Source organism: Lynx rufus, unplaced genomic scaffold (assembly GCF_022079265.1).
Source record: "Lynx rufus isolate CCGP_SWC_20201006 ecotype Redwood Valley unplaced genomic scaffold, mLynRuf1.p SCAF_8, whole genome shotgun sequence".
Taxonomy (NCBI): domain Eukaryota; kingdom Metazoa; phylum Chordata; class Mammalia; order Carnivora; family Felidae; genus Lynx; species Lynx rufus.
This window is the reverse complement of record NW_025814896.1, coordinates 8,480,740-8,503,061: the sequence shown is the minus strand read 5'-3', so window position 1 is coordinate 8,503,061 and position 22,322 is coordinate 8,480,740. Positions and strand designations below refer to the sequence as shown.

The following is a 22,322-nucleotide window of genomic DNA, read 5'->3' as shown; positions in this document are numbered from 1 at the left end:
ATGTGAACTTAACCGGATTTTTGTCTCTCCTCTTGGAGCTCAGAAGAGGAGCCTGCATGTACTACAGAACTTAATTCCCTCTGCAACTTACTCACCACTGCCACGTTTCGTAACTTCGCCAGGATGCATTCCTCCGCCCCCTCCGCTCTCTGCTTGGCAACCTTCAACTCTTCTGACCTAACCGGTTAACCTGCTAAGCCATCTTTACGGTCATTTACCGGAAAAGATTGGACCCGAGACGTAAATAATACACCTCAATATACAACAGCTCAGGCTTAATTTGTAGGCAGAATTTCATTTGATGGCCACGAGAAGAAGACTATGTACATGGAGTGGGCTGGGGGAGGAAACAGAGTAGGGAGAAGACATCTTGGTGCAGGACAACTTGGTGGGAACTGTAGTAATTTGTTTACTTGGTTTTACCAGCTGGTCCGATGGATACAGGGTCTGTCTGCACTTGGGCGTCCAACATCCGCTTTGGTCCCTGGAGAAAAATAGAAAGAAGTTGCACCCTAATGAAAGGCTGAACCAAGGGCAACGACTGCCATCTATTTAGCGCTTACTCTGTGCCAGGTGTTGAGCTAAACAAATGCACTTTTTTCATGAGTGGTGGATAAAAGAATGGCCACCAGTCAGATGTTGCAGCGCAATGCCCAGTCATAGTCTTTCTAGCATTGCGAAATCTTGGAGAGATTACTTAACTCTTTTTTTTTTTCACTTAGTTATTTAAGTAATCTCTGTACCCAGTGGGGCTCGAGTTCACCACCTCGAGATCAAGAGTTGTGTTCTCTCCCGCCTAAGCCAGACAGGCTCCCCTTATCTACCTCTGTAAACTCAGCTTCTCCATCTTTAAAATGGGGACAATACAATGTCTCAGAGGGTTGCTCCAAGATAAAGTGAGTTCGTTCCTGTGAAGTACTTAGAACACTACCTGCGCTGTGAAGAACGCTTCACAGTTGTGTCTTGCTTTAGTTACCCCGTCCGATCACTTGTGAAACACGTTGCCCTGCTTAACTTTTTACGAAACATAATCACCATCTGAAATGATCTTATCATCTATGCCCTGATATCTGTCTCCTCCACCTGAATGGAATAAACTCTGAGTCAAGTATCATTATTACTATTGCTATTATTATTATTTTACCTTTTCTGCCCGGTATAATGTATATACAATAAAATCAACCTCTTTGTGTACAGTTCTGTGAGCCTCCACCAACCCAAATAGTCATGTCACCACCACCAAAATCAAGATATAGCGTAGTGCAACCCACTCCCCAGATCCCCTTTGAGTCTCTTTGGAGTCAACCCCTTGCCCCAACCCCCAGACCCCGGCAACCACTGATCTGTCTCCATCCCTAGAATTTTGCTTTTCCAGGACATCATATCAACAGAATCAGAGTAGATAGCCTTTGAGTCCAGATTCTGTCATATAGCATAATGGATTTGCGATTCATCCATGTTGCTGCATATATAAGGGGTATTTTATTGTTGGTCCTGTTTTACAGTATATGTAGTATAGGCTAGTGATAGTATAATATAGGATAGTATATATATTTCAGTAAAGTGTGTGTGTGTGTGTGTGTGTATCTACATATATATATATGAGATAGTGTGATATAGCAAAGTATATATAGTTGTATAGTATAGTGTAATATATAGTATAATAAGGTATATATAGTATAGTATATATACATAGTACAGGCTAGTATTATGTAATATAGGATGCCATAATATAGGATGATGTATATTGTATAGTATACATATAATGAAATCTAGTGTATTAAATGTAGCATGGCATATTATAGTATAGCATCGTATAAATAGTATAGTATATATTATATAATACAGATAATATATATAGGGTAATATAATACAATAAATATAGTATGGTATAGTGTATGTAGCACAGTGTAGTATGCAATAGCATATATACTACAGTATAGTATAATATTGGGTAGAATAGTATAATATGCTATTACAAAGCATATTTATATATGTATATAGCCTAGTAATACACATAGTATCATGTCGTATAATGTAGTATAGCGGAGCATACACAGTATAGGATAAGATAGTACAACACACAGTGTAGGACAATAGTGTAATGGTATAGTGAATATAGCATGGCTTAGTAATATAGCATGGCTTAGTATAGTACAACAGATAAGATGTACACAGGGTGCGTATATGGTGCGTATACAGTACAACGTACTGCGGCATATGTTGCATAGTGTAATACAGAGTCGTACAGTGGAAAGCATGTTCTGTAGAGTAGAATGCAATGTAGTGCAGTTTACCGCTGGAATCAGATCGCTGGGTTTTGAATTCCAGATCGGCCACTTCTGGCTGCTTGACTTTGGTCAGGTTGTCTTAACTCCGTGCACCTCAATTTTACCAGCGGGGCTTCGCAGGGAGGCCGTGCAGAGCAGATGTGAGCGTATGTGAAGTGCGGTCGCGCAGTAGGTGCTATAAAAGAGTTACTGTGATTGCTTTTTGTTGGATTCGTTCATTCACGGAACAGCACGTATGGATCACCTACTCTGTGCAATACATCGTGTCCGTCTGGGAAGACGAAGAGGAGAGGCCAACACGGAGTAGTGAAAGTTGGGACTCAAAGCTCGAGGACGGTTCCGTCCCTCTCAGGTTCCTGACCTCTGATCAATCCCTTGTCTGTGAGCCTGTTGTCTCATCCTGGTCCTCCCAGCATCCTCTGGAGCTGACCCCATCATCACTGTCACCATCAACTCAAAGGAGAGAGCTCAGTGAGCTCAAGTCACTCGTTTTCCACCAGGAAGTGGTGGACCCGAGCTCTGTGTCCCATGTGCCCGAGTCCTGAGCTCGTGTCCTGCGCTCTAGGTGGCTCCCAGCCAGTCCGTCTGGCTTGCACCGTGAACACCTAAGTCACAAAGTTGCCGGACACTTGGTGGCATCTCACTCACCTGCATCTTTACAGCCTAGGGAGGGGCTGACTGAAGAAGAATCATAATAATCATCGTAAGAATAAAAATCGCTGTTCCCCCCTGACAAATTACAACATGCCAGGGATGGTTCTAAGGTTGCCATATCTGATCTCATTTCATTCGGGCTAACTCTGTGACCGAATCGGCCCGTTGATAAGGCACCTGAAACTCAGGAAGGCGACTTGTCCAAGGTCACGCGGCCACTGAGTGGTAGAGCTGGGTGCAAATCCAGGGACGAGCTTCTCGAGGGCTGGACTTAGGCTGCCCCTGGGGAAAATGATCCCTTCTGTCCCCACGTCACCCAGCATGCCCTCCGTTGTGCTGCTGTCTGTCCTGGTTCACACAGGCCTCCCCCCGACACTCAACCTTAGCCTCCAGAGGTCCTATTCCTTCAGGTACTGAGGGTCTTTTTACATTTTTTTATTAGATTTTTTTAAAGTTTATTTATTTTGAGAGAGAGAGAGGGAGCACGTGCAGAGGAGGGACAGAGAGAGAGAGGGAGACAGAGAATCCCAAGCGGGATCCGTGCTGTCAGTGCAGAGCCCGGTGTGGGGCTCAAACTCATGAACTGTGAGATCATGACCGGAGCCAAAATCAAGAGTCAGATGCTTAACCAACTGAGCCCCCCGGGCGCCCCAGTGCTGAGGGTCTTGATGGGCTGAGTCTATCAAACTCAGCTCGCTAAGTGGCTGTCTTGAGCTGAGCTTGGCTTGTAAATGGGTTATGACAAACAGATTTTCTTCTTTTAGGTTTTAAGTTAAATGCTGACATTTAGAAATTAATGCCTTGGAGCACCCGGGTGGCTCGGTCGGTGGCCCGTCTGACTTTGGCTCAGGTCATGATCTCCTGGTTTGTGAGTCTGAGCCCCACGTCGGACTCTCTGCTCTCAGCACAGAGCCCACTTCAGATCCTCTGTCTCCCCCTCTCTCTGCCCTTCCCCAACTAGTGTTCTCTCTCGCTCAAAAACTAAGTAAAAAACATTAAAAAAAAATAAAAATGAAATGTTTCACATTACAATCCGCACTTTTGTTCTTCTCTCTTGAAAAGCGAGAAGACCTGCCATGTTGGACCCATAAACCTGCAAGGCGATAAATGACTGGGACCGAGTGGCGGTGCCCCCTTTTAGATGGGGCACCTGCTTTTCCAGTTGCCACAGACCCCTCCCAGGTCTCTTCGCTCACATACGTTCCCCCTCTGGCCGCCTCAGGCATGGACTTTGGCGATCAGAGCCCCTGGAGGCCACCTTTGTCCTGCCTGCTGTATCAGGACGGTACTTCACGGTTTACAACCAGCTGAACCAAATCCACTGCCACCGGGTCCCTCTCACCAGCCTGGTGAGGGGGGCAGTGATTAGTAACCAGTCCTACAGCTTATGTAGCAACGGACTGGCCACCTGGACTTGGAATCCGGACCTCAGATCACCTGTCGTCCAGGCTCCATCCCGTGCACCACTGCTCTTTCCAAGCCCTGGGCGGAGTAACTGAGCTAATTGTCACAAGCCTCAGTTGAGCCTGTGCCCAGTGGAGATGGGCAACGATGACAGGTAGGGGCCCCTGGGGAACGAAGAGCAGGCCTTGCCTTCTTTCCAATCCCCACCGCCTCCTCTGTAAAACGTGCAGATGGGACGGCACAAAATCTTCTAGCGCTACATAAAGGTGTCTCAGGGGCTCCCACAGGGGGAGAGATGGGGGGGCCACCAGCTAGGGGGTTCTTGGGCAAGACGGCGTGGGGAGCCCACTCCCCCTGCAATCGGGGCTCCGTGTCGGTCAAGTAGATGTGTTTCTATGTCCACACGTATGTGTGTATATACCCACATGCACACGCGTGAAGGTTCTCAGTTTCTTTGTGAACGAAGTCCCTCTGCTCAAAAACCAAATGCTTGCAAACAGCTGCACCTGCCGAGTCCTAAAGGCTTCCTTCCAGTTCTTTTCAGACGTCGCATGAACTGCTCAGGAGGCTGTTCCCTGTTAGAATTCAGGCAGCATGCTGGAGGAGGGGGAAGGAAGGCGCCGAGCAGAGACCACCTCGCTGGGAGGGCACAGAGCGAGCAGGGATTGGCTGGCGGTGAACTTGGGGAACTGACTGGGGCGGATGGTCTTGGGGAGGGAGAGAGAGAGGCGGCAGTGAACGGAGGGAGAAGGGAATGCAGGGAAAGGAGTCCTGTGGGGGGTTTAAGGTGAGAGCCACGTGGGCTGGTGTCCCCACTTTGCTGGGGGTTGAGCTCCAGTCCACACGGAAGGTCCCATAAAACTTGCCCGGGAGATGAGGGCGTCTACTACAGAACTCCTGCTTCGTGCCAGGTGCTGGATCTGGTAGGGTGCGTGCACGTGCGTGTGCATGTGTGTGTGTGCGTCTGTGTGTGTATTTACGTTTATTTATTTATTGAGAGAGACAGAGTGCACGAGCGGGGGTGGGCCAGAGACAGAGGGAGAGAGAGGATCCCAAGCAGGCTCCACACAGTCAGCACAGAGCCCAACACGGGGCTCAAACCCACCAACTGTGAGACCATGACCTGAGCCGAGATAGAGAGTGGGACTGACTGAGCCACCCAGGCGCCCCCCGTAGGGCATATATGCATTTGATTCTCATGGGAACCCTCAAATGGTAGCTGTGATCATCACCTCAGTTTTGCTTAAGGGACACCGGAGGCTCTGAGGGGTTAAGTGATTAGCCCAAGGTCACACAGCTAGGTAGGAAGTGGTAGGTCTAGGACTCGAGTAAGTGAAGCTGCCTGTCTTCACGGCACAGACTCCTCGGCACCGTTCTGTCCTTTCTACTGTCCTACGTGGCACCATTGGCACTTTGGGCTGGATACCTCTTTGTCATGGAGGGCTGTTCTGTGCACTATGGGACATTTAGCAAGGTCCCTGGTCTCTGCCCACAACATCCCAATAGCACTGACTCCTGGTTGTGACGAGCAAAATGGTCTCTGACGTTGCCCAGTGTCCCCCGCAAATAAAATCACTGATTCAGAACCATTGGACGAGAGCCATCCTGTCAGGTCCAGAGGTGTCATGGGTAAGGGGATATGCAGAGAACACCCCCATGAGCCTCCGACCAAAACAAAGAAAAAAGAAAGAAAAGAAGCCCCCCCCAAAAAAAACCAACCAAAACCAACAAGAAAGACTGGGCCCGTGAGCTCAGAACCTTTCTAGAACAGCACCCTCCCCATGCCCTATGTCGCCCTGTGCGCTGTGGTTTGGCAGGGAATGGTTCAACCAGAACTTTGGGCAGAAGTAGTAGTCGGTTTGGAAATGTCTAGAAAAGTGCGATTAGGGTTTACACTCCTCTCCAAGGAGCGAGAGCTGAGAATGGAGACAAATTTTCCAGCAAAACCACCCAAAGCACGATCAATCTTTCAGACACCCCCTCCTTTGGTGGTTGGTCTCCTTCACCTCTTAAGAACTGGAGAAGAGCTCTCACTGGAGGCTTGGGGGTGACGGAGGGACTCTGGGCCAGGCTTCCCTTTTCCAAACAGCCCCAGAGCTTGACTTCCGGCATTGCCTCACATTGAGGTTCTATACACACACTGAGACCAGATGGAAATGTGATGGCATTTATCTTAAGACTTTAAACTTGGGGCCCAAGACGCTGCATTTCTAACAGGCTTCCCACAGATGATATTTGGAGACCAAAGCTGGGCCCAGGGGAACCATCGGACTCTCCAGCTACCATCTGTCGGAAGTCATCAATACCTACAGATATTCAGGGACCAGGGCAATCAGGAGCGATCAGTTGGTCTTGGGCATGTCTTGACCATGTCCCTACCCCCAGCTCTATCACGACATGAAGGTTACCCCAGTGAACCCCGGCCCCATGGCTACTCTCAATGTTATTTCCGTGCCCTCCTCTATGGGCTCCAGCCACATTCCCACAGGGTCTAGGTATGACTCCGCTGTGGCTTCTGCGAATGGATGCTTGATTACCGCGCTTATCATTTGATTAATGACCTTTAGACTCTCCTTGTTTGCCAGGACTTATATAATAAAACATTTACCAGCGTCGTATTTCACTTCATCTACGCCTTCATCTGTTCAACAAACACTTACAGGGTGTCTATTATGCTCTATCCACCACGCTGCGGAGGACAGCACGTCTGCCCGTGACAGTATGGCCACTGCCCTCCCAAGGCTAACAGTCTCGAGCAGGAGACAGAGAAGAACCGAATAGACACAAATAACCCAAAGGTTCATCGATTATTGAATGTCTGGCCTCTGCTCACCCCTGTGTAGGCCTCTCTGGAAGGAAGGAGCTAATTTTTAGTCGCCTGTGTATCCCCAACACCCAAGATCGGGCTCACAGCAGTTTCCTGGTTTAAACACTTCGGGTCTCCCTTTGGCCACAGACCAACCCTGGTGCTCCTTATCACCACCCGTGCCTGCCTCCTATGCTCTCTTCCAGCCAGACTGAACTTCACTTCTGTGCTGTCTCTCCAGCACCCCCACGCACCTGCTGTGCCATAGGCAGGAACGCACTGGGCCTTCAGACCTCCCCTTGCCTCCTCCTGCACAGGCTAATTTGAGGCCCCACCTTAGAGCTCACCTCTTCTGAGAAGCCTTCCCCGACACTCCTTTCAACCCCAGGGCAGGGCCACATCCTCATACTCAGGTTCCCTTCACCTCCTGGCTCTCCCCGCACTCAGTACCCCTGCCCCCACCGATCCACACCCTGCAGGTGGGTGATGTCTGTGTCCACCTCGCTCTGCGTGCCTAGCACAGCACCTGGCACATAGAAGGTGCTCCGTCAGTATTGTGGGACCAATGTCCAAGCCAGTCCCTCCTTGAAGGCGGGCACCACACTTCCGGCCCAAGATCCCAGAAATAAGAGTCGCACAATCCACCTACCAGGCCCTTAAAGAAGCCGCCGAGGGACTGTCGCCGCTTCTCCGGTCTCTTCTGGGACTTGTCCCCGTTCTGCAGTGAGTTCACCTCCACCACGGCCGGCTCCACACACTGGGCGGGTTCTTTGGCGTCCTGCTTGTTGCTTTTCTGCTTGTTCCCCTCAGCCGCCACCTTCTTGTCTTTGGAGGAACCCTCCTTGCCCTTCTGGCCCGCCCCTGCCGGCTCCGGCTCCTGGGGCATGATGACCTTCTCCGCGGAGTCCGATGTCTGCAGCAAGTTCAAACAAAACGCATATTTAGTAGCTGCAAGACAAGTCTCCATAGCAGGTGAATAAACGTGTCAAAACAGAGGTGTTCAAGTGTTGGAGGGTGTCTACGTTTTCATGCATCCTGGACGAGATGGGAAAAAAAATTAAGAAAAAATGTGGGAATCCTCATTATGGTTCAAGGTCACAGTAGGGGATATTTATTTGTTTACCTAATAATTCACTCACTAATTTATGCTTTCCCAGCCAGTATTCTTTCCTCCCTCTCCTGGGACTACAACTTGCGTTTTCCCTGGGGAACCAGGATTCCCTTTCCTCTCTTTCATGTCAGACAAACTTATTCCACCCCTGTGGCTGGGGCCTGGCAATATCAGAGCCTTGCACGTGATTGGGCTGCTGCGATTGGTTCAGAATGGCTGAACACAGATTGGAAACTGAGCCAATCTCAGAGCTTTGCTAAATCAATCAAGAGAGAGGTCTGCCCTCTTTCCATTGGGTTTGAAGGGGTAGCTTCCAGGACCAGCACCATCTCTAGGGAAAAAAATCTGCTTGAAAAGGAAGCCAATAGGAAAGCAGAGTTGAGAGATGGAGAGAGAGAGAGAGAGAGAGAGGGAGGGAGGGAGAAGGAGTCTATAAGCTGATGGTATCACACATGTCCCTGGATCCAGCTGTTCCTGAAGCCCTTTTGAGCTTAAGCCAGATTTGAGAGCGTTTCTTCCACTGACAACTCTTTTCTGGGTGATGCCTAGTCTTTGTTTCCTGGTTACGTCTACCGTGGTTTCTGGTGTGAAAGTGTGCTTTCACTTATAAAACAGTGGTGAAAGAAGAGGAGTGTTTTGCTTTCATGCTACGGCGACATTTGTGCAATCCTGCTTGGTTCCTTATAATTCCGAGCGAGGAAGCTGTAAAATCCAAAATTCTAGCAAATGCTAGGTAAATTACAGATAACAAAATATCTGTGAAGTAGAAGCCTTTTTCCCATAGTTGGGGGCCACGCAGATAAAATAAAAACATGCCAGAGGCCTGGGGTAAGAATAATCACATGGAGACTTTACACCCCCGTTGGGAAAGCGACGTAAGAACTGTTTTTCTAGCGTAAGAAAAACACCAGTTCGAGCAACGCCGGCTTTGATGTTGGGGAGAAAACTGGAGTTGGAGGGGATTGTGGCGACTTATCACATGCCCTGTTTAAAGGGGCAATGGCTGTTCCGACCCAGCCAGATGCTCTACAGGATTGTGGCCCTAGTGCTGTGAAATCTTCTGTTTTTCACATGGAAACTTGAAAAGGAATTGTTTTAAATGCAAAATATGTCAAGTTTAAGATACTGACTTCAAAGCTTTAAGGCCCTGGGAATGCAAACTGGTGCAGCCACTCTGGAAAACAGAATGGGGGGGTCATCAAAAAATTAAAAATAGAACTACCCTACGACTCAGCAATTGCACTACTAGGCATTTATCTTTGGGATACAGGGGTGTCGTTTCCAAGGGACACATGAACCCCCATGTTTATAGCAGCAACATCAACAGTAGCCAAAGTATGGAAAGAGCCCAAATGTCCATCGATGGGTGAATGGACAAAGACAATGTGGGATTTTTATACAATGGAGTATTACTCGGCCATCAAAAAGAAGGAAATCTTGCCATTGGCAACTATGTGGATGGAACTGGAGGGTATTATGCTAAGTGAAATTAGTCAGAGAAAGACAAAAATCCTATGACTTCACTCATATGAGGACTTCAAGAGACAAAACAGATGAACCTAAGGGAAGGGAAACAAAAATACTATAAAAGCAGGGAGGGGGACAAAACAGAAGAGACTCATAAATATGGAGAACCAACAGAGGGTTCCTGGAGGGGGTGTGGGGCGGATGGGCCAAATGGGTCAGGGGCACTAAGGAATCTACTCCTGAAATCATTGTTGCACTACATGCTAACTAACTTGGATGTAAATTTTAAAAATAAATAAATTATTTAAAAGAAGTTTTAAAGCCCTGCTCACAGAAAACCACAGCCCCAGCACCCCCGGGGGCCGCATGGGACACACGGAATACACGCTCACAACTTATGATTTGTAAAAGTTACATATTGTCCCTCCGTTAAAAAGTTCTCGGACAAAGTTCCCCCTCAGTATCAAGTGTAGCCCTGAGAAATAAGCAAGAAGAGAGAAGATTGCCCCGTCCCCAAAGGCTCCGTAGGTCGCAGCCCCGTGGAGGGCAGGATTCCTTGGAGAAAGGAAACACCCAGGGCACCCCAAAGATGCTGAGCGATTCCGTCAGAACCCATGTGCCAAAGTCGTAGCAAAAGTCAAGACGCAGATGTCCAAGGGCAACAAAGCCCTGAGAGCAGGTACCCTTGCACAAGGAGACAGAAACGCCCACCGTGATGCTCTTCAGAAAGGCCACAAGCCACTTGCACACCGCGTTGCCAGTTTTTGTCGTATAGAAGGTTTAAGATCCACTTATTGGCTAAGGGCTTAGCGTCTGCAGCCGAAAGCACACGGTGGGCTCTGGGTCCCTTCACACCCTTGCTGGGTGACCTGGAATGAATTGTTGGGTCTCTCAGCTTCCTCATCTGTGGGGCAGTCACAGAAGACATCGTACCTCATGGTGGCCTCATCGTACCTCATGGTGCGTACCCAGGCCGACTGAGAAGAGTCCGTCATCCCAACCCAACGTTGTCCACGGTGATCCTTCCTGACAGATTCTTTCCGTGTGGGTCCGAGAGCCGGGGGCAGACAAGGGACTCGGCAAATACTTGTTGAATGGAGTGTCCCTGTGCCTCCCCAACCTCGTCTCTAATCCCTTTTTCCTCTGTTCCTTCTGCTCCGACCACACGGTCGCCTCTTCTTCCGTGAACAAGCTTATTCTCAAAACGGGGCCTCACGTTTGCTGTAATTCCTGCTCAGGACGTTTGCGGGGCTTGACGTGACAGCCACTTCTTTCCCGTCAAGTCTCAGCTCAGATGTCACCTCCCTGGGGCGGTGGCCCCTGTTTAGACAATCTACCCCTCTCTTGCAAAACACGGCTGTGTTTCCTTCATGCTTGCATTAATCTTGGGGGTTCTTGGCTCACTTGAGAACGTTCCGTCTGCCTCCCTCTGCTGGAAGGGGAGCTCTGGAGAACAACACTCTTCTGTCCTCCATGGCTTTATCCCCAGCACCTCGTCTGACACATAGTAAGTCTCCACCAAAAAGGGTTGAATGGATGGCCGGCAACTTGCCTTCCAGATTTTTCTACACTATTTCCCTCAGCAAATCATTGGGGAGTGAGAAGTGCCCGCAAGTCAATAGCTTTCACGGGACATTGATTTTTTTTCAGGAGGGGCGCTTTCAGTGGATCAGGTCCATTTACCGCATAATTACGCCACTGCTATTAGGGCTTAAATGTTCTTTTTAATGGCTTAGACACTAACTCCTGGAAATAACAGATGGCTGGTTCCTTACATTCAGAGTAAGCTAAGAATCTAAACTGTGCGATGATGCTTCGTCATTGAATGTAGATGATTTAAAATCTTTGCTTGGGATTTGACTCTGTCTCAGGATTTATCACACAAATTATTCTCATCTGAATCATCTTGAGTGTATCCTCTTGTAGAACTGAGTGACGCTGGCTGGAAGTTGGGGGACAAGGTCATGGGAACATCCCGTTTGATTCAGACCCTGAGGCACACCTGAACTGGGAGTTGCCTTGGGCTCCTTTTCCTAGAATCATCACCCGAGACTTTTCATAACTCTGAGAGGGCAATTCTGAAGGGAACAGAGAATGTCTATTCCCATCCCCCAAATTAAACAAAGCATTTATCATTCTCTCAACGATCACACATCCGTCTCCTCAAGTCTGCATCCAAGACGATCGGCATAACTGTTTCACGTTCACATTCTAGACAAAAATGTACAATTATGTTTAAAACTTTCATATGGAATAAAGTACATGTATCGTGTTTCCAAGATAGTTAACTCGAGGAGTTTTGGTTCCCAGTGGTCCGGAGAACACGTTTGGGGACAAGCACAGCAGGAAGTTGAAAAAGAAAAACAGAGATAATTTGAATGCAGCAAAAAGCAATATATTCCCTGTTGGAATATATAGGATAATCCAAGTATTATGGTCATGGAAATATAATGAATGGTAGTTACTGCTGTCCATTTGCGTGTGTGATAAGAACAAATACTGTAGGGTGGTAATTTCTTATCAGCGGCATAATAGGTAACAGTAACAAAACAATAGCAACTGCTATGGCTCCCTAGACTGAAGCCCTAACCCCCAGCGTGAAAGTATGTGGAGTAAGAAAGTAATTAAGGTTAACTGGGGTCAGAAGGATGGGGTCCTGATCAATAGGATTAGTGTCCCTATAAAAGCCACCCTGTGAGGACATAGTGAGAAGGCGGCTGTCAGAAAGCCAGGAAGGAGCTCTCCTCACCAGGAACCAAACCATTGCTGGCATCCTGATCTTGGATATTCCAGTCTCCAAAACTGTGAGAAAACAAATTTCCGTTGTTAAACCACTCCATCTATGACAGTTGGCATGGCAGCCCGTGCTGATTCGCACGGCCACTAGCATTCATCGCGTCCTCCGTGCTGGGACTTCCAGGTGCTTTACGTGCACTGACTCATCTAAGTGTGACAGTGCCGTGAGGCAGTGCTTTTCCTGGCTCCGTGATATAGGTGAGGAAACTGAGGCACGGAGACATTTGGTAATTTGTTTTCAGTCACACAGGTAAAAGATAGCAAAGCCAGGGTTCAAACGCAGGCAATCTGAGCTAGCAGCTCTGCTCTTAACCAGTTCTCTGTGTTGCAAAAATTAGTTGAAGAATACTTGTTGAGGTTTTTGTGGAGGTGTGTTTTTTTTTTTAATTTTTTTTTTCAACGTTTATTTATTTTCGACAGAGAGAGACAGAGCATGAACGGGGGAGGGGCAGAGAGAGAGGGAGACACAGAATCCGAAACAGGCTCCAGGCTCTGAGCCATCAGCCCAGAGCCCGACGCGGGGCTCGAACTCACGGACCGCGAGATCGTGACCTGGCTGAAGTTGGACACTTAACCGACTGCGCCACCCAGGCTCCCCATGTGGAGGTGTGTTTTTAAGTTAAGAAAGAGTGCAGGTTATAAAATAGGGTATGGAGCATGAGATGACCCCAATTTAAAGAAATGAATATGTGGAGTTATAAAAATGTCTTAGCTGTGTTTCTCTAGAGTGGAGAAAATAATGGAAAAAACCACACGATCCCATGTTTCTTCACTCGTTTTTCAAAGAAATAGCTCCTACCATATGCCAGGCACCATGCAGTGCGATGGAAAAATAGAAGAGGCCCCTCCCTTGCTCCAGACACAGAAAGAAAGGGGTAGAGGAGACAGATAATGAATAGACAGATGACTTACTACAATGTGTCATAAATTCCACGAAGTAAAAGAACAAGACACAACAATGATGGATGGAAATAGGACATCTCTTTGAGGAGGGGACATTCAGGCCAAGACTTGAAGGATGGGAAGGGGTTTGCTCTGTGGAGAAGAGTTGGAAAAGTAAGTGTTAAATAAGAAATAGCTGAAAACTCTAGCCTGTTCATGCATGTGTCTGTAGAGCCCAAGAGAGTGCCTCATGTACAGCAAGCGCTCAACCTAGAGTCGGTAAATGAGCCGTCTTGTGGTTGAGAATTGCACTGGGAACTAGGCTAGAAAGAAGAGCATGCAGGCTAACCCCACCACCGAACAGAGTTGACAGGTCACTTACTTGACAGCTGGAGTCTTTCCCATTTATTTCTTCTGAGTGGGTGATCCCTTCATCCCCTTTCACTGACTAAAATAACAAACAGACAACGGCCTTTCAGCTACTACAAGCACAGCAACATGGACAATGCAAGGGGAGTTCTGGAATGGCTGACCTCGGTCATTCATTATTGAGATGCAGCGTCAACTTCTGCACTTGGAAGACCAACTAGACCAACTGAGATGCGTGATTTCCATGTGGCTTCCAACCAGAGTCCGATTACATTCAAGTGTTGGCTTCCCCAAATCACAACAACATAAGTCTTAAACCCTGGGGTTAGGGAATTCTGGGATAAATAAATGATGATCAGCGTGCTAATGCTGGAACCAGGAGGTGGCTGAATGTATTGAATGAATGAACAATTAAACCATTGGTAGGCTTTTCTTGGTAACACATAGGTGGTGATGTTTCCTTGTGTTTTTTCCTCTAGCAGAGACATGGGGCATGTGGAACACCCTCTTTTCCATTTTAGTGACCCCTGTGGCCTGTGGCATCAGTGACAGAGCTGGATGGGCTGAATTCATAGGTTTGGCTCCTTAAAACAGACTCTCAGCGAAAGGCTCTAAAAGCACGTTCCTGGGACCACAGCTTTCAGCATCACTTGGGAGTTTGTTAGATGTACCAATTCTTGAGAACCACTCCAGATCTACAGAGTCAGAAACTCTCAGGGCTGGGGCCGAGCCGCCTGTACTTGACAAGCCCTTCAGGTGAGACACGTCTCAGTGTGAGCATCACTGCTTTCAGCTCACTGGTATAGACAAACGCCGACCAATACTGGGGACTGCAGGTTCAACTATGGACTCGGTGATTCTCCGTGCCCGATGCCCGATAAAGCACCTAAGAAATCCAGTAATGAACTGCTCCACTCTTATCAACAATTTTGACTCAGGTTTCATTCCCACATTAAACCACTAAGTCATCGCTAATCATCTCCTCCTCCCCTGCTGGAGGGAGGGGGTGTAGGAAACAGGTCAAGCAATGGGGGGCAAACAGGAAGACTTCAGATCCCACTGTTACTATCTTAGCTGTTCTGCCAGCAGATGGCAAGGATCCGTAACACCTGCATCAGAGAACAGTTAACAACATCAAAGGCACTCAAATAATTTTTTGATCGACTAATATTATATGCCTCTGTCATCTGGGGTACGGTAGTTCTATTAGTAAAGATAATAAAAATTGTTATTTATGAAAGCTAACTTTTCCTGGAGTGCTTACTAAGGGTTAGGCGCTCCAGTGAGGCAGTAACCCACACTCGTTCATTTATTCATCATGCAGAGCCTCAAGATAGAGGAATAGTGTTCTTTTCCTCGTTTTACAGTCAAGAAAATGGAAGCTCAGAGAAACTAGCATGGGTCACGGAACTAGCATGTTCGGGAGTCGGGATGTGACTCCGGGCAATCACTCTATTCCACCCTCTTAACTGCCTCCCCTCTGAGGCAGGAGATACCATTCAATGAACCCATATGTATCGAGCGTCCACTATGAAGCTCCCCAATTTAGAAAAATGGTAGGAGCTTGGATAAGATGTGGGTTGACGAGTCTCCAATAGGGAGGTCTGTGGGACGTGCCCACCCTCAGAGGTCAATCATGCTCATCTTTAAATTTTTTTTTTTTTCAGCGTTTATTTTTATTTTTGGGACAGAGAGAGACAGAGCATGAATGGGGGAGGGGCAGAGAGAGAGGGAGACACAGAATCGGAAACAGGCTCCAGGCTCTGAGCCATCAGCCCAGAGCCCGACGCGGGGCTCGAACTCCCAGACCGCGAGATCGTGACCTGGCTAAAGTCGGACGCTTAACCGACTGCGCCACCCAGGCGCCCCAATCATGCTCATCTTTAAATATTACTTGGTACTGCTCTGATTCAGTAGTCTCCACTAGGACCATCAGTGGTTTCACACAGAATGGGAATTTCCAGGTCCTTTCCTACCTCAGAAACAACCTTTACAGAGCTTGGCATAGCATAGAACCTTGATGCAAGCTTTTTAATTGGTTAGGAATGGAAGCGATCTTTGTTCAGCCTGAACCCCTGGGATCTGGAAGTTCCAGATACTTTTCTTAGGGACATTACCTCATGGGCTTCACCAAGGTGTTCAACCCAAAGGCAAAGAAAGATCTGTTTTTCCTCTACATAAACTTTAGATCCTTGTAGATGGAAAGTGGGTTTTTTTTTCTTCCTCTTGAGTCTTTTCCATTGCTCTACAAGGGCCAGTTTTGCTTGAGAACATGTAGAAAAAGAAATGGAGTCTCTTGCTTACAGTTTCTCTCCCTATAAACAGTTCAGTCAGCCTCCTCGCCCCATCCAAAGGTTTTACCGCTTTGGGATTTCCTTTGCCTCCAGAATTCAGGCCGTCATTAGGAGCCTTCCTGCCCAAACACGTTCCCTGGCGTCCTTTGAAATATGGAGTCACAAACTCATTAGTTGGTCAGGTAATTCTGAATGGCAAAAACAGGCAGCCAAACACACAAAGTGGCTTTTTAAGCTAAACCTGAATGGACATTGGGAGGCACAGCCCTGGTGCCACCTTTCCTCCCTGAGAGAGACTCGTAACTTCTCTTCAGTGGCTTCAATTTGGTATCTGGTAGGTCCCCTGCCAGCTTAAGGTTTTGATCTGTTTTCTTTCCATCCGTTTCCTTGCTAACCTTTGGAGGAGAAATTGGATTGAATCAGGAAGCTTTCTTGGCAGCGGTGGGTCTAGGCAAGCGTCCTGAAAACAGCCCCTCAGGCTGTCAGGGAGATCGTGGCAAAGAAGTTCAGTTTCTTAAAAAAAAAAAAAAAAGAAGGGAATACCTCAAGCTTTTCTATGGTTTTTCTGTTTTCTCTCATTTTGAGGCAGATAAAGCTGTATTAATCAAAGGTGACCCTATGGTGAGTTTAGACTAAGGGTCTTATTCGGTCCATTTGAGGTACTTTCAATAACAGCAGTTAAAAACAATTTCCTTCCTCCCTCCCTCCCTTCCTTCATTTTCTTTCTATCCCTCTTCTTTCCTCTTTGCTGAGTCCTCTTTCAGAGACCAATTCAAATAGTTCACTTTGGGCTTTGTAGTCCAAAGACCATAACCACAGACACTCATTTTCTCCAGCTGTCAAAAATAGAGCTACTGTTGAAAGGAACCCCACATTTTTTCAGGGACTATCTATCTAATACTTTAAAGAACAGTTTGAAGACCACCAAGTAATTTCAGATACTTTCTAGTTCAGTACCGAGCAACTCTCTTCCAGAGCTTTATTTTTATTCATGAGAGCCAAAGTACAGCACCTTAGGGCATCCAGCCTGCGGTGTTGAGATGGAATCTGGTTGTGACATCCAAGCTTTGCATAGTAATAAAGTCATTTTTATTTCTTTCACCGTGTCACGCATTCCTATAGCTTGATACTCTAAGGAACATTTGAGGCATCTCCAACATATATTACTTAGTCAAAATTCTAGTGGAAATGTTTGGTGGTCACTTCACATTTTTTTTTGAAAGGAACACAAGTGTATTTTGATGGAGCTCTAATCCCACTGAAGTTGAGATTTAAAAGAATTGGGAAGATGGGGCGCCTGAGTGGCTTAGTTGATTAAGCGTCTGACTCTTGACTTCAGTTCAGGTCATGATCTCACCATTCATGAGTTCGAGCCCTGCATCGGCTCTTCACTGACAGTATGGAGCCTGCTTGGGCTTCTCTGTCTTCCTCTCTCTCTCTGCCCCTCCCCCATTCATGATTGATGTCTCTCTCACAATCTCTCTCTCTCAAAAAAAACCAAAAAACAAAAAACAAATAAACATTAAAAAAAAAAGAATTGGGCAGATATTTTAATTTAGTGTGAGTCTATCAGCAAGATTGTTTACTAGCTCTGCCTCATTGGAACAAATCTAAGGAACTACACCGGCTAGAAATATCCAGAATCAACAAAGGCTATGCGTCCAACCTTTGTGTTTTATCAAGATGCTCACTTGAAACGGAATTGGACAATCAGACAAAATTACACGGCCAAGGTAAATTCTCATTCTAATGACAAATATATTCAGAAAACGTACATCCGAGCTTTATGCAAATCATGTATCAATTCTCCCCTCTCTTGCCTTGTTGTAATTTCAGATAAGCCCAGCACAGAAAGATGTTTCCACAGGAAACACTACTAGGAGAATCACAAAAACGGGGCGATGGTTGTTCTACCTCCTTTTACTCTCACAGAAAATCACTTTCCAGGAGCACAGGAAGCTGCAATAACATGAATATAAGAGTAAGCTTTAGAATGAACAAAAACCTGAGTTTGAATTCTGGCTCTGCCATTTACCGGCTCTGTGACCCTGACCAGATCACTTAAAACACACTGAGTCCTCATGCCCTTCTGAGCACAGAGGGGCAGGAATGTGTTGCACAGAGTTTTTACATTAATGAATGAGATAACGCAAGCAATGTGCTAGCATAGTGCCGGCCATGCTGCCTGCACGTGATACATAAACAGCAGCCATTCTTATTAATTATTATTATTAACCGAGAGGGCCAAATGGCCACAGAATCCCCTTTAAGGGTAGGAAGGAATGCCAGCTGCTGTGGAGACAGGAATTGCCCACACAAATGCTACTTTCAGAACCTTTTCCTGAAGAGAAACTCCGTGTTCATAGTTCAATACTCAGGGAAGAATCTGAGATCAAGAACTTTAGCTAGGAGACTGCTGTTTTTGGTTTTGGTTTTGGTTTTTGTTTTGTTTTACAATTACTATCACGAACCATCCCCTTTTTCCTCCAGAGGGTACATTTCAACAGGCTTTACTAGATTTATAGATTGAATATAAGCCACAAAAGACCATTATTGTGTGGCTGTCTCCCCCTTCGGTCTTACATTTGCCCAATATTAAGGCTCATAGTCTTTCTCTGCACCTGAGAACATTATTCCAACAAAGAGCTTCTTACAAAACTAATGGTCTAAAGAAAGAGACAGGAGGAGGATTAAATGAAACAGCGTGTGATAATGGTTTGGAGGAGGAAAAGCACTTTCCCAGGACAGGGTGTTATTAATATTGACAAATTATAAATCTCTATCTCTGTATTTCTATCTACCACCTTTATGGTTTCATCTGCCTATGTGGTTTGCGGGCGCATGAATATAGTTCTCCACCCACTCACTTTATAAAAATACATTGTCACTTCAAATACCCAATCTCTTGACGTACAGTTGAGTTAATACATATAAGGATCTTGTCCTATGTAGGGCACGACAGATGTCTTAGCTATTTCTTGCAAGTATTTTGAAAATCTGTAGGAGCCCATTGGATTTTCGTGAAGCGGCATATATCTACATGTGTCAAATGCAGTGCAAGGACTTTATGTGACTCTATTTATTTTCCCTGAAGTATACTTATTTGAAAAATGATATTCTCTTCATTTCTATTTTTACGAGAGGTTAATTTCCGGAAAGAAAAACATCTCTTAGAAGTGAACTGGGCAACGCGCTTAGTTTAAAAGGAATATGCAACCATGAGTCACATTGCCATGGGGCAGCAAATCAGTTTGACACATTCGCTTATTTGGCTCAAAAAATAAAAAATAAAAAGCTCAGTGATGAGTCGGATGTTGTCTCTATTTTCAAGTCCTTACAGCAGGGTTTGGTTTGGATTTACTGCATAAATCCGCACTTCAGATTCGTTTGGAAGTCATGAAACGTTAGCTAAAAGTGTTTCCTGAAAACGATTGCTGAAGCCAACAGCCAAGATTGCATGCCGTGGGGATAATAACACAGAGGCATAAAGGTAAGTGTACAAGGATGTTCATGCAGGTCCGCAAAGCACCTAGATCGTGTGTGTGAGACACATGGTGTGTGCTCACTGCCTATGGCCTAGGATTAAAATAAACACCCGTTTTCCTTATTAGGCCTTATTCTCTATGAGGACAGGGGCCACGTCTATTTATGGTCACTGTTGTATCCCGGTGTCTAGAATGTAGGGGGTACTCAAAAATTATTTGCTGAATAAATACATAAATGAAGTCCCACAAGTGGGAAACAAATCAAGCGTCCATCAAGAGAGCAATGGTTAATCTGAGTACGATAAATCTAGACGATGGGATTCAGTGAAGTTGCTGTAAAGAACGAGGTGGCTTTACATTGGGGATGCAACCCCAAATACCCCCAGGGACAGGGACAGTGACATAAATGAGCTGGGCTGGGTGTGACAAGAGGAAGTGACGGGGATGTGGTGAGCTGGAAAGCCATGTCTTCTGTGTATTTGAATTATTCACAATGATAATATATTGTTATAAGGAAAACAAAGCAGACTGCAAGAAAAAAATCATTAGGATATCTGGAATTTTTAGGAAGAATCCCCCAAATCATTGAAGGTTTGGAGTTCAAACATTAATAGAAGGGAAGAATGTTCAGGCTTCCAGACATAACTCTTTCTATGCACGGTAGATACTAAGAACAATGGATGTTATAAGACCTGATGCTACGAATCCACTGAGGGTTGCTGGGGAAAAATGTGTCTTCCTCTACTCCTATCCCTGTCCTAGGGAGAATTAATTAGAAAGGACTCTTTTGTTTCCAGTTTGTTCCCCTAACAGTTCACAGGTACCCAGGTTGTATTGCTAGAAAATATCCCCGAGAAACCTCTAAAGGATAGCTCTGGAGGATGAATTTAAGTAATGTGAGACCTCGTTAGAATTTAAGGATTTGTTTCGAATGGATGTAGTGAGTGGTTTAGATGTCTTTCATGCCTTATTTGGAATCTCTTGCATTTTCTTGTCTTTTAAGTAAAGAAGTCTCAGGTTGGTTATTTGGAAGAGAAAATCATGCTCTTTGCTATCGGGGAGGCGGGGGAGGGTATCTCTCAACTCCATCCAGAAATGGGAAAGTTGGATCGCTCTCAATGTTATGATGAGCTATTTGGGGATCCCATTTGTAATGTAGATGGGTTTCCAGAAACAGGCCAAATGTTCTTTTCTTTCCTGACATAGCATAAAAATTGGTGGAAAAAATCTCAGATCTTGATCCCCATTTTTAGCGCCAAATTGCAGAGTAAATGACGAGGAATGTACATGGAGTCCCAGCCATACAGCTGATTGCTACTTACTGTATACTTCCTACTCTCTGAGAATCCACTGATAAGAGAAAATGAATCTTGTCAACAATTTCTAACAGGGTTCTCCTTAACGTGCCTCAGCTCCCATTGGCATGGGTTTTGTGTTGTGGTGTGTGGTGCTGTGTTGTGTTGTGTTGTGTTGTGGACCAGAAAGAATTTCTTAACAGGCTGAGCCTGTGAAACCAGAGAGTTGCTTTCTCAAAGGATTAAACTCCCAAAGACTCCTGAAAATAAGGGCACACTATAATGAAATTCTTGTTTTTCATTAAAAGAGAATTAAACCAATGACCTTTTACATGGGTCTTTGTTTTTTGTCTTCCAACCAAGTTGGGTTTTGTCGCATTATATTATTTAAGTTCTTGGATGTTTAGTTATTTCATGTACATGACACTTCATAGACACCAAAACACGTCTGCCCACATTCTTTCCATTTTATACAAGCTAAAAGCACGGAACAAGTTGTACGTGCTCGCTATTAGAAATTATGTTGCCACTTTATAACTGGAACTATTTATAAACCGGCTTTGTCCACATTTGTGTGACTCACATGTCACTTTCAGAATTTTTCTAACGTCAACATGTAACTTGGCCTATTTATTACCTGGTCCTCTAAACAATGCCTTATGTTCTTTATGTAAATATATGGATTTTCAAAGGAAACAGCATGTCATTACCATAATGAGAAAAATAATATCATTTGCCATACACAGAAGGAAACTTTAAAAATAAATTAAAAGTGAACAATAATACTGACTTCCAGGTAGGTGCGATTGGCTACCACAGCTCAGGACCCAAGGCCAGCTCTGTCTTTGTTAAAGAGTGAGTTGGCAGGAGTTAAGGAAAGATTAAGGAATATTAGCAATAAAGTGAGACTTTCTCTGTGATGGAGTCAGAGGGATGAAAGGGAATTTTCTCACTGCACACTTCAGATTCCACTTACATCCCATCTACACCACCCACAGTTATGTCTCACCCCACCTACGATGCGGGTCCTTCGCTCTCGGAAGCTGATCTGGGTATTTCAGGTTTCCTGTGCTGGAAGCAGGTGGCTTACCATTTGTCTGAGAAACGCCATCAGGGAGGCTCTTGGTGGTCTGGGGTCTTCTCTTTTGAGTTTTACTTCTGTGGGTTCAGGTGTGGTATTTCCTTCCTCGTTGAGATCCACCGTTTGTAAGGCTGATTCTACTTCCTCGGACTTTACAACCTCTACTGGTGATTCACACACCACCTGGATTATTTTGCCAGGTAATAAGACAGTGAATAAAAAGACATTTCCCAAAAGAGGCTTTAGAAAGTGGGGTCCTGGTCACCCCTTCTTCACAGAGTAGCTACAGGTTTGAGCCAACGATCATTTCTACGCAGGCACATCTTCCAGAAGTAATGCTCATGTCATATAGTGGGCTTTCTTTCTCTTTTATGTTTATTTATTTTG

The 22,322-nt window shown here is 45.8% G+C and overlaps 1 protein-coding gene across 6 annotated transcripts in view; it reads right to left on the bottom strand.

Moving 5' to 3' along the window:
* Positions 1 to 361: 361 nt before the first annotated feature.
* Positions 362 to 22,322, bottom strand: part of BCAS1 (brain enriched myelin associated protein 1) — a 90,820-nt gene continuing 68,859 nt past the window's right edge. For 3 of the 6 annotated variants that reach the window (XM_047069522.1, XM_047069523.1, XM_047069524.1), the window contains 4 exons: positions 21,945 to 22,118; positions 13,794 to 13,859; positions 7,805 to 8,068; positions 362 to 484 (listed from right to left, as the gene is read on the bottom strand). In XM_047069522.1, coding sequence (XP_046925478.1) covers positions 410 to 484; positions 7,805 to 8,068; positions 13,794 to 13,859; positions 21,945 to 22,118 — 579 coding nt within the window. In that variant the 3' untranslated portion in view covers positions 362 to 409. The remainder of the gene's footprint in view (positions 485 to 7,804; positions 8,069 to 13,793; positions 13,860 to 21,944; positions 22,119 to 22,322) is intronic. The other 3 variants (XM_047069526.1, XM_047069527.1, XM_047069525.1) reach the window with 2 other exon arrangements.